We start from the raw sequence: 22,675 nt of genomic DNA, 5'->3' as shown, positions 1-22,675 counted from the left end.
TGACGATCCTTCCGATAAACAAAAAAGTTATTAGACAAAATCTCACTATCGTGTACGGATGGGTTAAGCCAGGTCTCAGTGAGTACAATAACATTGGCCTCAAAAATAGAACTTTTGATATAAAGCGTAGAGAGTTTACTAAGAAGCCCCCGAACATTTTGATAGTGAACTAGGAAATTTAATTTTTTGAATTTAAATCAGAGCTGGGCGCCGACAAAGAAGTTGTGGAAAGGGAGCTGCTTTTTTTATATACTCGTGGACAATTATATCAGCAGGCCAACAATTGGGGCAAAGAAGTTTAGAAAACAGCCCATCCGAAACAAGTATTTTAAATGAAGAGTAATATCTTATCTGTTTAAAATTAAATTTGGTGATGTCAATACCATTTTGACTGGGAGGGGAGAGACTTGTGACAATAAGATGCATCACATCATTTACTGTTAGTGCTGCATTAGATAGATTTCCTAGGTACCATGCCAGTGAGTGGTACCGGAAAAGAGAGAGTAGGGCTATGGGTGTTCTTCCTAGGGATCATGCTAGTAAGTGGGACAGGAGGAGGTGCAAGGGTATTAGCTAGAGGTAGAACAAGGTGCGGCAGAGCCCCCGAAGTGGCAACAGTCGGTGAACGGTTAGTAGGGCTTGATGACTCAGGCGAAAGTACAGTCCCCGTGGCGTCATTCCTTGATGACTCGATCCCATTGGGATCATCCTCATCACACGACACATAGCCTGCAGTGGGGCTGGGCAGAGAGAGGTTGGTCGAAAGATCAGGAACATGTAAAGAGACATTAGGCAGTGTAGGACTACGATTTATATTTAATGAAGATTGACTTAGAAGAATCCGACCCTTAAAGTTGGAGTCGCAGACACTAAATCGACTTAATAAGTCCGTAAATCCAGCACGGAATGCCTGGAACTCCAGCTCCGTTTGCCTCAATGTCAATTTTGATATGTAGGCATGTAGGGCACGTCCAGTCCAGGTTACCATTAGATCTAGTGCGATCAGCAATTTGGGCAGCACTATGCCCAAAGTCTGCACATTTAGCGTGCGCAATGTTCTCACATAACCAGCAACTAACAGTTGGCTGCCGAGAAGTGATTTTGCCAACAAATTGGCAACCAACAACACAGCAGGCAGACATTGCTTACACCTTGAAGTATGTTAAATGTAGAATGTAGAAAAATTAGAAAAAAGTAGGAAGCTTCAGATGAGTGCCAACAAACAGCTGTGTAACTTAGCAAAACGCAGAGGAGAGATAAAAAAAAAAAAAAACTATAAGACCAATTCAGCAAAGACCCGTTAACTCGAAAATGAGAGCCGGTGACTGAAGTTGGGAGAATGTAGCAGAGCGAACGGTGCGAGAGAGCGCCAAAACAACAATGTAAATAAGAAACAACAACAATGCACAAAGCACCCGCGTCGTTTACTGTTATCCAATATAATAATAAAGATAATGGTTTTAATACAAATAACTAATTTGCATTCAAACGGCGGTCTCAACCTAGTTGAAAATGTAAACTTTGGGAATAATAAGATCGGTAATTTAGACACTAGGCTAATAAATGTAGGAGCTGAAACTCAATTATGCTGGTTTGTCGATGCATTTGTTTGTCACCTACACAACTAACTTGCAATCGATTTGCTGGAGTAAATTTGTGCATATTGTAACTTTGTTAGCCGTATTTGTAGGTCGAGAGAATTAGTTGGAGTGGACTGTATAAGAAAGAGTAGTTAGAGTGGACTGTATTAGAATATGTAAAAGAGAAGGAGGGAAGCAGTTAGATTTCCGTTTAGAATTGACGGAACGAGATAGGTAATTTTTGTAACAATCAGAATTGTACTGGACAAATTCCACCTTAGCTGAACTATATTTGGTGAAGTCTGTCTGTAAGCCGGATATTTTGAACCGTTTAAATAGTCTGGTTTTTTTTTCTATAGATAAGATAGTTGACAGGTAAACCATGGAGAGCTGTAAGAATTCTTCATGGAGGAAAGAGGGACATGTTCATCAAATAAATGGTAAAGGATCTTATAAAAGTACCTAACTGCATCATCAACAGGAAGGTCAACTAGAAAGGACCAGCTTACTGTCGAAAAAGATTTCACTAGTCTGCCGTAATCAGTCCTCTTAAAACACAAACTAGGCTGTACATTTATTGCAGTCCTAGGATTATTAAAAAATCCATTAATACAGAGCTGAAGGGTAGGATGATAACAATCTTCAGGTAAAGATAGTGGCGAAATACGACTGACTTCAGCATCGCTACTATCAAAAACAAAGATAAAGTCAAGAAGGCGACTAATATGATTGGGAATCCTGTTAACTTGCTGCAAAGATAGTTCAACAAGACCATCAATAAAATCATTTTGCATCCTAGGAATCATTGCCAATGAGTCCTTAATCTCCAACCAAGAGATATTGGGAAGATTAAAGTCACCAAGCACAATAAGTTGGTCAGTTTCAGTAAGCAGCAAGGAGATAGAATGTATGGCGGACAGGTGCAATAGATACACGTTAAATTCAGAGCCAGGAGATATATACGAGCAGGTTAAAAAAATGTTTCTTTTTGGGAAAGATAATTTTACGGAAATAAATTTAATACCTGATGATTCAGAAATATAAATAAATAAATAAAAAATATTTGTATGTATGATATGTGTGTATGTATGTAATGTTCGCAGTTTTCAAATTTATTAAATAATTATTGCCGGCTGGATATGTGTTGTGGTGGACGTTTTCGATTTATTATATGTGGACTGTATTTGGAAAAACGAAAAAATATGTGCAAGTATTTTAGCGGCTGCGGATATACAGTGAGAAAATCTTGAAAAGTTTTGGGGGCCTAAATTGGCAGAACACTAGAAATTTAATAATTCTCACTGTATGCTTGGCTTATATTTGCACAATATTTTTTCTAAGCTTGGAATAAGTATGGATGAGCGGCTAAATGCAATTAAAAAAAGGAGTCGGAACAAATTGGCAATATGGCCTCACGTAACAAAAGGAAAATCGAAGAAAAAAATGGCGAAGTAATTTATTAATTGCCGTTGTCGGTTTTAATCGGACTAGGATTTTGGACAAATCGTACAGAAAGTCAAACGAATTATATTTTCGAGTGGCTAACTGCAGACCGGCAATTAATAAGACGAAAAGCTTTACTTATCTTATCCGGCTCGAAGGACCAACATGTACGCCGGGGGGTAGCGGGGTACTTCGGCGCTGGTAGAATGGCGTGGGAGGCGACGGCGGGAAACTGGCGGCGTTGGCAAGCTGCTGCGCTGGGCTTCGGCGGTTTGCTGCTGGTGCGGCGGAAAGCGTCGATGCTGTAGGGGAGAAAACCACTCGAAACGTGAATTGCCCCTTGACCGAAAAGAAGTACGCGAAAAAGTTCACTTGTAAAATAGGCGGGGGTACAATCTTCTAAATAAATACACTTTCTAAAATTGTCTCATTCGGCACTCTTCATCAAGACCGTGCATTTTCTGTGAATCTGAATAAAAGGGAGATAAGTTAAAATGTTTTAATTGAAGTTATTTTAATATATAACGTTAAAAGATCAAATGACAAAAAATGTTATGACATGCTTTACTTTTCAATTTCATATTTCTCTTATTTCTTATTTTAAGAAGATCTGTTCTGTTTTCAATTGATTTTTTTCGGCGCAACAACACATCAGATATTGAGATTGCAATTGTCAGTCAGAATCATTTATATTTTTTTCTCTTAGCCGTTTGCGTCATTTTAGGTTTGGACCAATCCTCCTAAAAATAAACAATATTAAGATATTTTACCAACATCGCAAGAATTTTCATCGAAGGAATATATTGTTTTAACAATTTCGGAATTCTTTTTACTTGACGAGCTATGGGTGTTGGAATCCTTTTTATTGACTACTTGCTTCCGGCCACGACCACTCCCTCCACATCGGCCAACAACTGTTGTGTCGTCTTCAGCCGCCGGAGCAAAAGGATCGCTATATTGTTTCTGCGGATATATTATTAGCTTAATATTATATTTATTTCAAGAACCAGTTTTTGTAAACCTTTGCGCGCTCGTTACTGTGAGAATATGCTGATTGCAGTGCTCTCTGCATCATATCATGAACGTAAAGTCCAGTACCAGTACCATGCCTGCAAGTTCTTCTATAATGCTCCAAATGACTTAATACCTATTTAAAAAATATTAGTATTTATTCGTTTAAAATAAGCCAAAAAACGCACTTGATCAGCAGAAGAAGAACTATTCGAGATGGAAGTCCCCTTAGATGGTCGTTTTCTTTTGTTAGGAGAAGAACTTGGATATTTGGATGTAACCAAAGACGCTATGATTTAAGAAAGCTTTGCTTCATACCGTTGACACCAGAATCTGTTGATTTAGTGGATTCATTTAATAGTTAAATAACTTATGTGCGGATGGAGATTTTCAGAACAAAGTTTTTGTAGAATACTTCTTGAGTAACACAATTCCTTTTTTCACCAGAGAGGGGAGATTTAAAGTATTTGTTAAATAAATTAAATAGACTTTCCGATAGACTTTTTGTATTATTTTACATTAAAATTAAGATTCTTCCTATGAGAGCTATATGATATATATATTTTTTTTTATCAAATTCAATTCGTAAGTATGATATATTAAAAAAATTGTATATACCGGAGTAGAAAAGTATATGACCTGAAATAACGAAGCTATAAATATTTTCCTAATATTTTTCCATTAATTGTCCGATCGTTTCTATGACATATTTATTTATATATTTACACGAGTCGTTCTTCGCCCGAATAAAAAATTATTCTTTATTAGAACGTTGGAAAAAGACTAATTGTATGTTACAGAATTGGTTAGAATGAAACCTCGGTTTGCGTCTTAGAATTTACTGTTAGTGCATTAGTTGACGCAATCGCAAGTGGATGATGCGATCTCCACTTCTTTGTTTATGTTTACATAATTCGGTCTTATTAGATTTTGCGATCTTATTGGATTTTCACGTTTATGGAATTACGTCATTGTTGACGTTCAAACTTAATCAATTTTCTTTGTTTGTTTGCATTGCGGAATATCAAGCTTCTGTAACGTTTTTAATAAAACCCGAAATTGGCGATTCTGTTTGTTTGTGAATGGTTTCGTTCTTTGAACTGGTGGCCGTTGAGAAATCGAGAAATCATATAGTTATTTATGTGATTTTGGGGTATTGTTTTGGTATTTCTTGTAACTCTTGTGAGTTTTGTAACTCTTGTGTTTCTTTTGCTAGTTCGTCACCTTTTGTGTTATTGTTTTTAATAAGTATTCTTTTAGGTACTTCTTTAAACTTATAAAATAGGTACAGTGATATACTTAATATTAAGAGACCCAGTGTTACAATTACAATTATATTGTAAATCTGGTTTTCTTTTTTTTTGTTCAAAAAATATTTATTTTGCTGGTATGTATGATATTGGGACTAATTTGGTGACATTATTTCTTGTGTATATGCTTTGTGTGTAGTCAGAATTATAATTGCTTATGGATAAATCGTTAATTGTAATTAAGCAATTGTGTATTTTGATCATATTGTTTCCTTTAACTACAATTTTTGACAAATTCCGTGTAACTATGATATTTGGTTCGACATATTTAATTTGGGTAGTTAAAAGCGTTTTTTTGTACCTGCAACTAGTATCTGTTTTATTAAAAAGTCCTAAAAGACATGTGTTGGTAACAGTTTATTTTGTTTCTTTGTTATACAAACTGTTTCTGTATAATATTTGTTTTGGATGTTGTCTTGTAATATTTTATTATTTTCATCTGGATAAGGTAATATTTCGTTCACGGGAAGTTTCTTTATTTCTTTGGGTATGTGGGGTATAATTAAAATTTCGTTTGAATCTGACCGAGGCCAAGTTGAGGTTTTTATGTTCAGAAGTATCTCAGAAGTTATGTTTGTCAAGTAGTCGTGTTTTAATAAATTTGGATTGAAAATTCCTAATCTTGCTAACTGATTCCCATTTACAGGTCTTCATTGTATTCTGCGAAATGTTCTAAATTGAAATCCAATAATTCAAGAATTTTTTTTCGTTTCGTTTTCGTTGTATTCGAGATGCTTGGTTATTATATCGTTGCCTTTGTTAACTGTATCGATTATATTATTTAGTTCGTTTACCTGTACACTGTTTTGAGCAATTACATTGATTTTTTCTTCTAATTCTTCTTTATCATTATTATCTAATGTTCCAAAAAGATATTTCTAAGCTGTTCCTACAAAATTAGCTAATCATCTTTTGTTTCTCCTAACAATTTTTAAGTCATTCATTTCTCTTGTAGTTTTTCCGGTAAATATTTAATCTGCATTATTTCCTTAAAGCCAAACGCTTGTCATATCAAGTTTTTGTAAGATTCGTCCGTTTTTGTAATATTAATTGTGAGGTAATGGTATTCAAAACTATCTGGGATGTTTATTGTGTCGGTCATAAATAACAAATAGCCATTGTATGATTTTATAGGGTTAATTTCTATAAATTGGTTGTTACCCATTGGCATCATTATTATTAACGTTGATGTCAGAAAGATGAAAGTCAAAGCGCTGGTGGTTGATCTGGGCCCTCCTGCAAATATTTACTTCTATTATCTTTCTTTTGCCTCTGGAAGTTTGTTTTGTAATGTTTTATTTTTCGACCTCTGTTAGTTTCCTCAAAATGATCATTATCTATTTGTTCTATATTTCCTGTCGTTTTATAAGGATTGTGTAATTTCCCGTGAATTATGGGAGCCTTTCTAAATTTGGTATTTACCTCAAAATGTTGTCGTTTTCCGTAAGTTGTTCCATTTTAGCTTATTTTATAATTTGGTTATTATATGCAGGGGTACCTGCATAAAACAAACATCAGCTGGTGTTCTACCTGTTGCATTGGGTTTTATTTTATGATTGTAACTATACTGTATTACTTCCATTTTCATAAGTTTATTTTCCGTATTGTCGCTATTCTCGGTCTCACGTATTTCTTCGTTAATTGTTTTGTGTAGTCTTTCTACATCTGATACTCCATTTTTACTTGTTGTTATCTGAATATTTACGTCTTCTGTGTCCAGCCAGTTTTTAAGCGCTATACTCATAAAAGCACTATCCCTATCTGTTTTTAAGGTTCTGGGTTTTCCCATTGAATTAAATATTCGAAAAAGTCCTCTTTTAACTTCCATCCAGTCCTTTGCGTTTAATTCAATCGCGGTTCCATATTTTGAGTATAGATCAATACAAGTTAGGTAATTTTGATTTTTGATCGTGTAAATATCTGCGACGTAAATTTCCCTACAAAATGCTGTTTCTGGAGTTGTTTTAAATAAAAGCGATGTTTTTCTATGTTCTGTTTTTGCTTGGTTACAAACATTACACTCAGTAATTAAATTCTGAATTAAATTCTGGTAGTCGGGAATTGATAGGTTTCTTTGAAGAGCCTTATCATTTTTTAAAATCATGGGTGCAATTGTTTTTCGTGGTTGCTAAAAATAATTTCTTTAAATTCAGCGAATGTTTTTGTCTGTAATTTAAATACTGTTCTTACAATTTTTGTAGTAGAGTTCATGACCTGTTTCAAAGCTTGTTGAATGACTTCAAAATCAGAGACGTGTTCGATGTAAAGTGCACTTGACTTGGTACAAAAGTGTTTTATTAATATTAGCTAAGCTTTTTCGATGTTTAATTAATGAAACATTATTTTAATCTTGACTTTCTTAAAATAATTTTCACTTTCTTCACCTTCTGTATTGCTTCGAATCATTTCTACCTGTCTTCAGCGCTATGTGCTGTTGCTTTGTTACTGCCATAGAATACTTCGTTAATTTTGGTTCTTGACAATGTATCGGGTACGTGATTTTGCCCTTCTTCTAAATATTTTATTTCGAAGTCATATTCGCATAACCTTATCTTCCATCTTTGCAGTTTCATATTAGGTTCTTTGACCAGACTAACGGCTTATGGTCACGTAATATCTCAAATCTTCTTCCGAATAAATAGGCTCTAAAGGTTTTTGTCGCCCATACTATAGCTTATATTTATTTTTCAATTGTACCATAGTAATGTAACTGATTGGTTTATTATCCTGAGAAAGAACTCCTCCTAAAGCAAAAGTGATAGCATCAGTAGTTAATTTTAACCTTTTTTCATCTGGACAAATCAGTATGAAATCGTTTATGATGAGTTGTTTTAATTTATTGAATGCTTGGATTTTCATGATGCGTTTTTATTTCATGCCTAACAACATTTGTAAGGGTCAAATTTTGACCATGACGATATTGAATGCATTTATATTGGTTTATTATTTTAATAATTTAACTTTTTCTTCCGAGGATAAACATCTTCTTTGTACTCTTTATTTTGTTGATAATTTTCGTTTACTTGCATTCTTGATTGTCCATTGTTACTTTCTCTGACTCTCTTTTGTGATAGGTTGGGTACTGAGCCCGATCGTGCACTTGGCTGTTGGCTTTGATTCATTGTGTTATTTTGCTGTCCCTGAATTAAATTTCTTCGAAACTCTTGGCAACTTCCCCTATTTTGGTCAAAAATATTATTTCTGTTATTCGATTGGAACCTATAATTTTGTGGAACCATTCTTTGGGGTTGATTGGGGTGCGGTTGAATTGAAAGAGCTGGGCCTGGATAAAATTGTTGGGTGTTGTACAAATTAGTGTAAGGGTAGGGGTTACGTGTATAATTTCTTTGTTGTTGCTTTTGAATTTTATTAACATTGATGTTATAATGTTTTAAATTTTCATTTTCTTCGTATAGCCCTTCTTGCTGAGCTGCTTGTTTCAGTTTAAGTACTGTTGAAATATCGCTTCTTGCTAATGTCATAAAAATTCTGTCAGGTAATTTTCGTTGTATTAGATTTTTTGTAGTCCTAAACATTGCTTCTGTGTACAATATTAATTCATTTGGATTTCTCTCAAGTTCTAATTTGTTGCTTATAACTAACTGTTTAAGCTCGATCTCATTACAACATTTTCTTAGGTTACCTTGAAAATTAATATTGTATAATCGCCTTAATAGTTCTTCGACAGGGGTTTGCGTTTTGTACTCGTCGAATAGGGCTGCTCTAAGATCTGGCCAGTTGCTGACTTGCAGAATCCTCTGAGCATCACCGGTGATTTGAAGTTCAATTGCTCCATATATAACGCTCGTCTGTGGTTCATTGGTTGTAGGATAAAGACGCAAAAGGTAGTCAACTCTTCTGACAAAGGTTCCTAGGGTATATGGATCTCCTTCAAACGTTGGAATATTCCGGATCTAGGACAAAAGCTGATTTAAGTTTTGCTCCGTCAATGGGTTGAGTGCCACACCAATTTGTGGTTGTCATTGAGTTGGATGTTGTTGGTCAATTTTATTGTGTTTAATTAAATTCCACTCAACTTTACCACTGACCGAATTGGATTTATTCAGTAGTCGATTGAAATTTAATTTATTATTATATTTTTTCAGTGCCTTAAATTTGCACTTATGTTCTTTTGAGGATCTCTTAGTTGCTCACACAAAATTCAGAAATATAAAAAGTTATATTTCTCAGAGGAAAAGATTAAATGTTAGGAAACACAACAGCTATAAATATAAACCAATTTTTTTTTCCGATCCTTTTTTTGGGGGCTATAAGATATTGTTCCGGCTCGTTCAGACTTGTATACTACCTGCAAATCTCCCCGTAGATCCACGCTTAAAGTATTTGTTTAAGTAAATGAAATAGACTTTCCGATAGACTTTTAGTATTATTTTGAAATAAATATTCAGATTCTTCCTATCAGAGCTATATGATATATATATATATATATTTTTTTTTATCAATTTCAATTCGTAGTTCTACCCGAGTAGAGAAGTATATGATCAGAAATAACGAAGCCATAAATATTTTCCTATTATTTTTCCATTAATTGTTCAATCGTTTCTATGATAGCTTTATTATATTGTTGTCCGATTTCTTTCAGAATAAATTTAAAATTTTGATATATAAAATGTGATATTTCTCAGAGTAAAAGATAAAATGTAAAACAACACAACAGCTATAATTATAAACCATTTTTTTTCATAAGCCGGACAACTATATCTTATAGAACCCATATGAATAATCGGAAAAATAAATTTAAAAAATATATATCTTTGGTGTTGTTTAACATATAACCTCCTAAGCTTGGAAATAACATTTTTTAATTAGTTTTGAATTTCGAATTTAATTTCATCAAATTCGGACGACTATATCATATAGCTGCCATGGGAACGATCGTAAAATTGGTGGGAAAATAATATGAAACAAATTATAGCTTCGGTGTTTTTTAACATATAACCTCCTACGCTTGAAAATAACATTTTTTAATTAGTTCTGAGTTTTGAACTTAATTTGATCAAAATCAGACGACTATATCATATAGCTGCCATAAGAACGATCGGAAAATTGGTGGGAAAATAATATGAAATAAATTATAGCTTCGGAGTTTTTAACATATCCTCCTACGCTTGGAAATAACATTTTCTAATTAGTTCTAAATTTCGAATTTAATTTTATCAAAATCGGACGACTATATCATATAGCTGCCATAGGAACGATAGGAAAATTGGTGGGAAAATAATATGAAACAAATTATAGCTTCGGTGTTTTTTAACCTATAACCTCCTACGCTTGGAAATAACATTATTTAATTTTGAGTTTTGAATTTAATTTTATCAAAATCGGACGACTATATGATATAGCTGTCATAGGAACGATCGGAAAATTGGTGGAAAAATAATATGAAACAAATTATAGCTTCGGTGTTTTTTGACATTATCTTATACTAGTGGGAATATATAGTTTTTGGTATTTATACCCGTTACTCGTAGAGTAAAAGGGTATACTAGATTCGTCGGAAAGTATGTAACAGGCAGAAGGAAGCGTTTCCGACCACTAGCCGAGTCGATCTACCTGTGTCCGTCTGTCCGTCCGTCCGTCTGTCCGTATGAACGCTGAGATCTCGGAAACTATAAGAGCTACAATACTGGGATTAGGCATGCAGATTCCTGAGATTCCTGCGCAGCGCAAGTTTGTTTCAGTAGAGTGCCACGCCCACTCTAACGCCCACAAGCCGCCCAAAACTGTGGCTCCTACAGTTTTGATGCTAGTATAAAAATTTTAACTGAAATATATTGTTCTCATCAATACCTATCAATTGACCCAATAAAAGTTTGCCAAAGTTTGCCCCCTTTAACGCCCACAAACCGCCCACGCCTGTGACGCCCACAATATTCATGCTAGATAAAAAATTTTAGCTGCAATGTATTGGTCTCGTCAATAGCTATAGATTAATCCAAAAAAAATTGCCACGCCCACTCTAACGCCCATAATGCTTAAATCTGTCTACCGCCGGTAGCTGGCGCATTTTAATCTCGCTTTGCTGCTTGCATATCTCCATTTCCCTTTGGTCCCTATAGCTGAGTAACGGGTATCTGATAGTCGAGGTACTCGACTATAGCGTTCTTGCTTGTTTTAAATTTAATAATTATAACTGCGAGGGTATAGAAACTTCGGCTTTCCGAAGCTAACTTCCTTTCTTGTTTTAATTGGACTTTTGCAGTCAATTGAAAGGAAACTGCTACCATGTCTCTAAGGATGAGGTTAAACGATGAATCACTTGGTGCATTGCTTGAAGCGGTGCAATGTTTCAATAAAAAGTCTCCACTTTTCTATATTTCAAATGATTTCAAAGAGATTCATCGAAATATCTAAATTGTAATTATAATTGCATTGAGAACGTAGGTGATAAGTAAAATTCAAATAAACTACACGTACTGCGATGCTGGTAAATCTTGTAACTCCAGCTTAATAGTAAACATGTAAAGATTTAAGAATTTACCTTAAAGCTGAGGTTACAAATGGATCTCCCCTCGACTTGGTCTCCCTGCTGAGCATTAATCTAATTATTTCATTCGTTGGTTCTTCATTTTTTAACAGTAACATAAAGAAATGCTTGGGGGGACTTCTGGCTTCCAATTCTGGCAATAGATCCTAGAGAGAAACCCCAATAAAATTATGAAAAATCTAGTCAGTACTAGCTTCATACTTGAATACTCTTTAGGGGCACACCGTGAGCTTGAACAATTTTCAGTAGGCAAAATTGTTTGTAAGTTTCAAATTCAAGACTTTCTCTAATACAATCAATGAGTCCATCCATATTGGGAAGATTAAAGTCACCAAGCACAATAAGTTGGTCAGTTTCAGTAAGCAGCAAGGAGATAGAATGTATGGCGGACAGGTGCAATAGATACACGTTAAATTCAGAGCCAGGAGATATATACGAGCAGGTTAAAAAAATGTTTCTTTTTGGGAAAGATAATTTTACGGAAATAAATTTAATACCTGATGATTCAGAAATATAAATAAATAAATAAAAAATATTTGTATGTATGATATGTGTGTATGTATGTAATGTTCGCAGTTTTCAAATTTATTAAATAATTATTGCCGGCTGGATATGTGTTGTGGTGGACGTTTTCGATTTATTATATTTGGACTGTATTTGGAAAAACGAAAAAATATGTGCAAGTATTTTAGCGGCTGCGGATATACAGTGAGAAAATCTTGAAAAGTTTTGGGGGCCTAAATTGGCAGAACACTAGAAATTTAATAATTCTCACTGTATGCTTGGCTTATATTTGCACAATATTTTTTCTAAGCTTGGAATAAGTATGGATGAGCGGCCAAATGCAATTAAAAAAAGGAGTCGGAACAAATTGGCAATATGGCCTCACGTAACAAAAGGAAAATCGAAGAAAAAAATGGCGAAGTAATTTATTAATTGCCGTTGTCGGTTTTAATCGGACTAGGATTTTGGACAAATCGTACAGAAAGTCAAACGAATTATATTTTCGAGTGGCTAACTGCAGACCGGCAATTAATAAGACGAAAAGCTTTACTTATCTTATCCGGCTCGAAGGACCAACGTTGGCAAGCTGCTGCGCTGGGCTTCGGCGGTTTGCTGCTGGTGCGGCGGAAAGCGTCGATGCTGTAGGGGAGAAAACCACTCGAAACGTGAATTGCCCCTTGACCGAAAAGAAGTACGCGAAAAAGTTCACTTGTAAAATAGGCGGGGGTACAATCTTCTAAATAAATACACTTTCTAAAATTGTCTCATTCGGCACTCTTCATCAAGATCGTGCATTTTCTGTGAATCTGAATAAAAGGGAGATAAGTTAAAATGTTTTAATTGAAGTTATTTTAATATATAACGTTAAAAGATCAAATGACAAAAAATGTTATGACATGCTTTACTTTTCAATTTCATATTTCTCTTATTTCTTATTTTAAGAAGATCTGTTCTGTTTTCAATTGATTTTTTTCGGCGCAACAACACATCAGATATTGAGATTGCAATTGTCAGTCAGAATCATTTATATTTTTTTCTCTTAGCCGTTTGCGTCATTTTAGGTTTGGACCAATCCTCCTAAAAATAAACAATATTAAGATATTTTACAAACATCGCAAGAATTTTCATCGAAGGAATATATTGTTTTAACAATTTCGGAATTCTTTTTACTTGACGAGCTATGGGTGTTGGAATCCTTTTTATTGACTACTTGCTTCCGGCCACGACCACTCCCTCCACATCGGCCAACAACTGTTGTGTCGTCTTCAGCCGCCGGAGCAAAAGGATCGCTATATTGTTTCTGCGGATATAATATTAGCTTAATATTATATTTATTTCAAGAACCAGTTTTTGTAAACCTTTGCGCGCTCGTTACTGTGAGAATATGCTGATTGCAGTGCTCTCTGCATCATATCATGAACGTAAAGTCCAGTACCAGTACCATGCCTGCAAGTTCTTCTATAATGCTCCAAATGAGTTAATACCTATTTAAAAAATATTAGTATTTATTCGTTTAAAATAAGCCAAAAAACGCACTTGATCAGCAGAAGAAGAACTATTCGAGATGGAAGTCCCCTTAGATGGTCGTTTTCTTTTGTTAGGAGAAGAACTTGGATATTTGGATGTAACCAAAGACGCTATGATTTAAGAAAGCTTTGCTTCATACCGTTGACACCAGAATCTGTTGATTTAGTGGATTCATTTAATAGTTAAATAACTTATGTGCGGATGGAGATTTTCAGAACAAAGTTTTTGTAGAATACTTCTTGAGTAACACAATTCCTTTTTTCACCAGAGAGGGGAGATTTAAAGTATTTGTTAAATAAATTAAATAGACTTTCCGATAGACTTTTTGTATTATTTTACATTAAAATTAAGATTCTTCCTATGAGAGCTATATGATATATATATTTTTTTTTATCAAATTCAATTCGTAAGTCTGATATATTAAAAAAATTGTATATACCGGAGTAGAAAAGTATATGACCTGAAATAACGAAGCTATAAATATTTTCCTAATATTTTTCCATTAATTGTCCGATCGTTTCTATGACATATTTATTTATATATTTACACGAGTCGTTCTTCGCCCGAATAAAAAATTATTCTTTATTAGAACGTTGGAAAAAGACTAATTGTATGTTACAGAATTGGTTAGAATGAAACCTCGGTTTGCGTCTTAGAATTTACTGTTAGTGCATTAGTTGACGCAATCGCAAGTGGATGATGCGATCTCCACTTCTTTGTTTATGTTTACATAATTCGGTCTTATTAGATTTTGCGATCTTATTGGATTTTCACGTTTATGGAATTACGTCATTGTTGACGTTCAAACTTAATCAATTTTCTTTGTTTGTTTGCATTGCGGAATCTCAAGCTTCTGTAACGTTTTTAATAAAACCCGAAATTGGCGATTCTGTTTGTTTGTGAACGGTTTCGTTCTTTGAACTGGTGGCCGTTGAGAAATCGAGAAATCATATAGTTATTTATGTGATTTTGGGGTATTGTTTTGGTATTTCTTGTAACTCTTGTGAGTTTTGTAACTCTTGTGTTTCTTTTGCTAGTTCGTCACCTTTTGTGTTATTGTTTTTAATAAGTATTCTTTTAGGTACTTCTTTAAACTTATAAAATAGGTACAGTGATATACTTAATATTAAGAGACCCAGTGTTACAATTACAATTATATTGTAAATCTGGTTTTCTTTTTTTTTGTTCAAAAAATATTTATTTTGCTGGTATGTATGATATTGGGACTAATTTGGTGACATTATTTCTTGTGTATATGCTTTGTGTGTAGTCAGAATTATAATTGCTTATGGATAAATCGTTAATTGTAATTAAGCAATTGTGTATTTTGATCATATTGTTTCCTTTAACTACAATTTTTGACAAATTCCGTGTAACTATGATATTTGGTTCGACATATTTAATTTGGGTAGTTAAAAGCGTTTTTTTGTACCTGCAACTAGTATCTGTTTTATTAAAAAGTCCTAAAAGACATGTGTTGGTAACAGTTTATTTTGTTTCTTTGTTATACAAACTGTTTCTGTATAATATTTGTTTTGGATGTTATCTTGTAATATTTTATTATTTTCATCTGGATAAGGTAATATTTCGTTCACGGGAAGTTTCTTTATTTCTTTGGGTATGTGGGGTATAATTAAAATTTCGTTTGAATCTGACCGAGGCCAAGTTGAGGTTTTTATGTTCAGAAGTATCTCAGAAGTTATGTTTGTCAAGTAGTCGTGTTTTAATAAATTTGGATTGAAAATTCCTAATCTTGCTAACTGATTCCCATTTACAGGTCTTCATTGTATTCTGCGAAATGTTCTAAATTGAAATCCAATAATTAAAGAATTTTTTTTCGTTTCGTTTTCGTTGTATTCGAGATGCTTGGTTATTATATCGTTGCCTTTGTTAACTGTATCGATTATATTATTTAGTTCGTTTACCTGTACACTGTTTTGAGCAATTACATTGATTTTTTCTTCTAATTCTTCTTTATCATTATTATCTAATGTTCCAAAAAGATATTTCTAAGCTGTTCCTACAAAATTAGCTAATCATCTTTTGTTTCTCCTAACAATTTTTAAGTCATTCATTTCTCTTGTAGTTTTTCCGGTAAATATTTAATCTGCATTATTTCCTTAAAGCCAAACGCTTGTCATATCAAGTTTTTGTAAGATTCGTCCGTTTTTGTAATATTAATTGTGAGGTAATGGTATTCAAAACTATCTGGGATGTTTATTGTGTCGGTCATAAATAACAAATAGCCATTGTATGATTTTATAGGGTTAATTTCTATAAATTGGTTTTTACCCATTGGCATCATTATTATTAACGTTGATGTCAGAAAGATGAAAGTCAAAGCGCTGGTGGTTGATCTGGGCCCTCCTGCAAATATTTACTTCTATTATCTTTCTTTTGCCTCTGGAAGTTTGTTTTGTAATGTTTTATTTTTCGACCTCTGTTAGTTTCCTCAAAATGATTATTATCTATTTGTTCTATATTTCCTGTCGTTTTATAAGGATTGTGTAATTTCCCGTGAATTATGGGAGCCTTTCTAAATTTGGTATTTACCTCAAAATGTTGTCGTTTTCCGTAAGTTGTTCCATTTTAGCTTATTTTATAATTTGGTTATTATATGCAGGGGTACCTGCATAAAACAAACATCAGCTGGTGTTCTACCTGTTGCATTGGGTTTTATTTTATGATTGTAACTATACTGTATTACTTCCATTTTCATAAGTTTATTTTCCGTATTGTCGCTATTCTCGGTCTCACGTATTTCTTCGTTAATTGTTTTGTGTAGTCTTTCTACATCTGATACTCCATTTTTACTTGTTGTTATCTGAATATTTACGTCTTCTGTGTCCAGCCAGTTTTTAAGCGCTATACTCATAAAAGCACTATCCCTATCTGTTTTTAAGGTTCTGGGTTTTCCCATTGAATTAAATATTCGAAAAAGTCCTCTTTTAACTTCCATCCAGTCCTTTGCGTTTAATTCAATCGCGGTTCCATATTTTGAGTATAGATCAATACAAGTTAGGTAATTTTGATTTTTGATCGTGTAAATATCTGCGACGTAAATTTCCCTACAAAATGCTGTTTCTGGAGTTGTTTTAAATAAAAGCGATGTTTTTCTATGTTCTGTTTTTGCTTGGTTACAAACATTACACTCAGTAATTAAATTCTGAATTAAATTCTGGTAGTCGGGAATTGATAGGTTTCTTTGAAGAGCCTTATCATTTTTTAAATTCATGGGTGCAATTGTTTTTCGTGGTTGCTAAAAATAATTTCTTTAAATTCAGCGAATGTTTTTGTCTGTAATTTAAATACTGTTCTTACAATTTTTGTAGTAGAGTTCATGACCTGTTTCAAAGCTTGTTGAATGACTTCAAAATCAGAGACGTGTTCGATGTAAAGTGCACTTGACTTGGTACAAAAGTGTTTTATTAATATTAGCTAAGCTTTTTCGATGTTTAATTAATGAAACATTATTTTAATCTTGACTTTCTTAAAATAATTTTCACTTTCTTCACCTTCTGTATTGCTTCGAATCATTTCTACCTGTCTTCAGCGCTATGTGCTGTTGCTTTGTTACTGCCATAGAATACTTCGTTAATTTTGGTTCTTGACAATGTATCGGGTACGTGATTTTGCCCTTCTTCTAAATATTTTATTTCGAAGTCATATTCGCATAACCTTATCTTCCATCTTTGCAGTTTCATATTAGGTTCTTTGACCAGACTAACGGCTTATGGTCACGTAATATCTCAAATCTTCTTCCGAATAAATAGGCTCTAAAGGTTTTTATCGCCCATACTATAGCTTATATTTATTTTTCAATTGTACCATAGTAATGTAACTGATTGGTTTATTATCCTGAGAAAGAACTCCTCCTAAAGCAAAAGTGATAGCATCAGTAGTTAATTTTAACCTTTTTTCAAAATCTGGACAAATCAGTATGGGATCGTTTATGATGAGTTGTTTTAATTTATTGAATGCTTGGATTTTCATGATGCGTTTTTATTTCATGCCTAACAACATTTGTAAGGGTCAAATTTTGACCATGACGATATTGAATGCATTTATATTGGTTTATTATTTTAATAATTTAACTTTTTCTTCCGAGGATAAACATCTTCTTTGTACTCTTTATTTTGTTGATAATTTTCGTTTACTTGCATTCTTGATTGTCCATTGTTACTTTCTCTGACTCTCTTTTGTGATAGGTTGGGTACTGAGCCCGATCGTGCACTTGGCTGTTGGCTTTGATTCATTGTGTTATTTTGCTGTCCCTGAATTAAATTTCTTCGAAACTCTTGGCAACTTCCCCTATTTTGGTCAAAAATATTATTTCTGTTATTCGATTGGAACCTATAATTTTGTGGAACCATTCTTTGGGGTTGATTGGGGTGCGGTTGAATTGAAAGAGCTGGGCCTGGATTAAATTGTTGGGTGTTGTACAAATTAGTGTAAGGGTAGGGGTTACGTGTATAATTTCTTTGTTGTTGCTTTTGAATTTTATTAACATTGATGTTATAATGTTTTAAATTTTCATTTTCTTCGTATAGCCCTTCTTGCTGAGCCGCTTGTTTCAGTTTAAGTACTGTTGAAATATCGCTTCTTGCTAATGTCATAAAAATTCTGTCAGGTAATTTTCGTTGTATTAGATTTTTTGTAGTCCTAAACATTGCTTCTGTGTACAATATTAATTCATTTGGATTTCTCTCAAGTTCTAATTTGTTGCTTTTAACTAACTGTTTAAGCTCGATCTCATTACAACATTTTCTTAGGTTACCTTGAAAATTAATATTGTATAATCGCCTTAATAGTTCTTCGACAGGGGTTTGCGTTTTGTACTCGTCGAATAGGGCTGCTCTAAGATCTGGCCAGTTGCTGACTTGCAGAATCCTCTGAGCATCACCGGTGATTTGAAGTTCAATTGCTCCAAATATAACGCTCGTCTGTGGATCATTGGTTGTAGGATAAAAACGCAAAAGGTAGTCAACTCTTCTGACAAAGGTTCCTAGGGTATATGGATCTCCTTCAAACGTTGGAATATTCCGGATCTAGGACAAAAGCTGATTTAAGTTTTGCTCCGTCAATGGGTTGAGTGCCACACCAATTTGTGGTTGTCATTGAGTTGGATGTTGTTGGTCAATTTTATTGTGTTTAATTAAATTCCACTCAACTTTACCACTGACCGAATTGGATTTATTCAGTAGTCGATTGAAATTTAATTTATTATTATATTTTTTCAGTGCCTTAAATTTGCACGTAGGTTCTTTTGAGGATCTCTTAGTTGCTCACACAAAATTCAGAAATATAAAAAGTTATATTTCTCAGAGGAAAAGATTAAATGTTAGGAAACACAACAGCTATAAATATAAACCAATTTTTTTTTTCCGATCCTTTTTTTGGGGGCTATAAGATATTGTTCCGGCTCGTTCAGACTTGTATACTACCTGCAAATCTCCCCGTAGATCCACGCTTAAAGTATTTGTTTAAGTAAATTAAATAGACTTTCCGATAGACTTTTAGTATTATTTTGAAATAAATATTCAGATTCTTCCTATCAGAGCTATATGATATATATATATATTTTTTTTTTTTTATCAATTTCAATTCGTAGTTCTACCCGAGTAGAAAAGTATATGATCAGAAATAACGAAGCCATAAATATTTTCCTATTATTTTTCCATTAATTGTTCAATCGTTTCTATGATAGCTTTATTATATTGTTGTCCGATTTGTTTGTTCTATAAACCATTTTTTTTCATTAGCCGGACAACTATATCTTATTGAACCCATATGAATAATCGGAAAAATAAATTTAAAAAATATATATCTTTGGTGTTGTTTAACATATAACCTCCTAAGCTTGGAAATAACATTTTTTAATTAGTTTTGAATTTCGAATTTAATTTCATCAAATTCGGACGACTATATCATATAGCTGCCATGGGAACGATCGTAAAATTGGTGGGAAAATAATATGAAACAAATTATAGCTTCGGTGTTTTTTAACATATAACCTCCTACGCTTGAAAATAACATTTTTTAATTAGTTCTGAGTTTTGAACTTAATTTGATCAAAATCAGACGACTATATCATATAGCTGCCATAAGAACGATCGGAAAATTGGTGGGAAAATAATATGAAATAAATTATAGCTTCGGAGTTTTTAACATATCCTCCTACGCTTGGAAATAACATTTTCTAATTAGTTCTAAATTTCGAATTTAATTTTATCAAAATCGGACGACTATATCATATAGCTGCCATAGGAACGATAGGAAAATTGGTGGGAAAATAATATGAAACAAATTATAGCTTCGGTGTTTTTTAACCTATAACCTCCTACGCTTGGAAATAACATTATTTAATTTTGAGTTTTGAATTTAATTTTATCAAAATCGGACGACTATATGATATAGCTGTCATAGGAACGATCGGAAAATTGGTGGAAAAATAATATGAAACAAATTATAGCTTCGGTGTTTTTTGACATTATCTTATACTAGTGGGAATATATAGTTTTTGGTATTTATACCCGTTACTCGTAGAGTAAAAGGGTATACTAGATTCGTCGGAAAGTATGTAACAGGCAGAAGGAAGCGTTTCCGACCACTAGCCGAGTCGATCTACCTGTGTCCGTCTGTCCGTCCGTCCGTCTGTCCGTATGAACGCTGAGATCTCGGAAACTATAAGAGCTACAATACTGGGATTAGGCATGCAGATTCCTGAGATTCCTGCGCAGCGCAAGTTTGTTTCAGTAGAGTGCCACGCCCACTCTAACGCCCACAAGCCGCCCAAAACTGTGGCTCCTACAGTTTTGATGCTAGTATAAAAATTTTAACTGAAATATATTGTTCTCATCAATACCTATCAATTGACCCAATAAAAGTTTGCCAAAGTTTGCCCCCTTTAACGCCCACAAACCGCCCACGCCTGTGACGCCCACAATATTCATGCTAGATAAAAAATTTTAGCTGCAATGTATTGGTCTCGTCAATAGCTATAGATTAATCCAAAAAAAATTGCCACGCCCACTCTAACGCCCATAATGCTTAAATCTGTCTACCGCCGGTAGCTGGCGCATTTTAATCTCGCTTTGCTGCTTGCATATCTCCATTTCCCTTTGGTCCCTATAGCTGAGTAACGGGTATCTGATAGTCGAGGTACTCGACTATAGCGTTCTTGCTTGTTTTAAATTTAATAATTATAACTGCGAGGGTATAGAAACTTCGGCTTTCCGAAGCTAACTTCCTTTCTTGTTTTAATTGGACTTTTGCAGTCAATTGAAAGGAAACTGCTACCATGTCTCTAAGGATGAGGTTAAACGATGAATCACTTGGTGCATTGCTTGAAGCGGTGCAATGTTTCAATAAAAAGGCTCCACTTTTCTATATTTCAAATGATTTCAAAGAGATTCATCGAAATATCTAAATTGTAATTATAATTGCATTGAGAACGTAGGTGATAAGTAAAATTCAAATAAACTACACGTACTGCGATGCTGGTAAATCTTGTAGTTCCAGCTTAATAGTAAACATGTAAAGATTTAAGAATTTACCTTAAAGCTGAGGTTACAAATGGATCTCCCCTCGACTTGGTCTCCCTGCTGAGCATTAATCTAATTATTTCATTCGTTGGTTCTTCATTTTTTAACAGTAACAGAAAGAAATGCTTGGGGGGGACTTCTGGGTTCCAATTCTGGCAATAGATCCTAGAGAGAAACCCCAATAAAATTATGAAAAATCTAGTCAGTACTAGCTTCATACTTGAATACTCTTTAGGGGCACACCGTGAGCTTGAACAATTTTCAGTAGGCAAAATTGTTTGTAAGTTTCAAATTCAAGACTTTCTCTAATACAATCAATTAGTCCATCTTGTTTAAATATAGTAAGTTTTCCTTGAGCGACTGAGTAAATTACGTCACGCACATTTTTTGCATCTATGCTGCGTAGTGTTATTCGCAAATATCAGTGTTATTTCGCGGCTACCGACTTAAACTCTCTATATATGCCACAAGTATATGGTTGTGCATTTTTTTTTCTCTAGAAGATCGAGGCCTTGCAGGAAACTACCCACCTTATCATCTACCGCATCGCAAATTTGTCGATATATAGTTGTTTTAAACTGATATGCTTACAATGAACTTTCATAAAGTACAGAAGCAAATATCCAGTTTCAGGTATGCTTTCAAATAGCATCGACAATAAAGTTTGAAACTGATTTTTGCTTTTTTCATCATTTTCATAAAAAAACCGAAACAAATCATACAATGGATAACTAATACTTTTCGCCAACAACTTTTTCTCAGTTTTGCTCTTTGAAAATAGAGTATGTTGCGGCAAAGTCTTACGTAGAATTAAAAAAGTATTTGATATCACATAATTAAGCTTAAACTCTTCAAAGGCAGAGGCTGGTAACGTCCGAAAGTCATTTCAACATGACTCCCATTGTTGTGGAACTTCACCGACAGGAAGCAATACCACAACAGGGCCAGAACCGCAGAGGGGAAGAATATGCCGAGTGGGACTTCGCTCCATACATTGTCGTCCTGCCGGGCGTGTCCTCGCAAAGAAAGTAAGTTCTGGCCAACAAATTTTTGGTATCGTACTAATAGAAGTATCTTTTTAGCAGAGCCGCCAGTAATACGATCTACGACGAGCTCTCCATTGGGGAACCAAAGGACTCTACCACCACCAGCTACTTGGCAGCTAAAGAGGATAAGTAGAGCGCGCTGGCCTCTGCAGCGTGGAGGAAAAAAGGACGCCCGCTAAGGGACAGCTGGAGGAGCCATTAC

At 34.1% G+C, this 22,675-nt stretch overlaps 1 protein-coding gene across 4 annotated transcripts; it reads right to left on the bottom strand.

Annotated features, from left to right (window-relative positions):
• Window positions 1–3,558: 3,558 nt before the first annotated feature.
• Window positions 3,559–21,563, bottom strand: LOC139354745 (integrator complex subunit 3 homolog). 4 transcript variants are annotated; one of them, XR_011605597.1, is made up of 7 exons: window positions 21,440–21,563; window positions 13,893–14,037; window positions 13,715–13,840; window positions 13,527–13,656; window positions 11,847–13,433; window positions 4,223–4,367; window positions 4,045–4,170 (listed from the first exon to the last, which is right to left on the bottom strand). XR_011605597.1 is itself a non-coding variant. In XM_070998985.1 (5 exons), the coding sequence occupies exons 3-5, from the start codon at window positions 4,096–4,098 to the stop codon at window positions 3,744–3,746; spliced, it is 204 nt and encodes a 67-aa protein (XP_070855086.1). In that variant the 5' UTR covers window positions 4,099–4,170; window positions 4,223–4,367; window positions 11,847–12,373; the 3' UTR covers window positions 3,559–3,743. The 4 variants fall into 4 exon arrangements, 2 of the variants coding, with proteins under 2 accessions (XP_070855086.1, XP_070855087.1); XR_011605598.1 differs by lacking the exon at window positions 21,440–21,563 and adding an exon at window positions 18,661–18,867; XM_070998985.1 differs by lacking the exons at window positions 13,527–13,656; window positions 13,715–13,840; window positions 13,893–14,037; window positions 21,440–21,563 and adding exons at window positions 3,559–3,763; window positions 3,857–3,986 and having other exon boundaries at window positions 11,847–12,373.
• Window positions 21,564–22,675: the final 1,112 nt, after the last annotated feature.

The sequence above is a fragment of the Drosophila suzukii genome, unplaced genomic scaffold (genome assembly GCF_043229965.1).
Source record: "Drosophila suzukii unplaced genomic scaffold, CBGP_Dsuzu_IsoJpt1.0 scf_19, whole genome shotgun sequence".
Classification (NCBI taxonomy): Eukaryota; Metazoa; Arthropoda; class Insecta; order Diptera; family Drosophilidae; genus Drosophila; species Drosophila suzukii.
The sequence above is the reverse complement of the archived record's forward strand: the minus strand, read 5'-3'. Positions and strand labels throughout refer to the sequence as shown.

Excerpts from the sequence above, each read along its gene's own strand:
- LOC139354745 (XM_070998985.1), bottom strand. The coding sequence starts at position 4,098 with ATGATGCAGAGAGCACTGCAATCAGCATATTCTCACAGTAACGAGCGC. Across the intron at positions 3,987-4,044 it reads ACAGTAACGAGCGCGCAAAG|AAACAATATAGCGATCCTTT; the intron begins GTTTACAAAAAC and ends ATATATCCGCAG. Across the intron at positions 3,764-3,856 it reads CAACACCCATAGCTCGTCAA|GAGGATTGGTCCAAACCTAA; the intron begins GTAAAAAGAATT and ends GTTTATTTTTAG.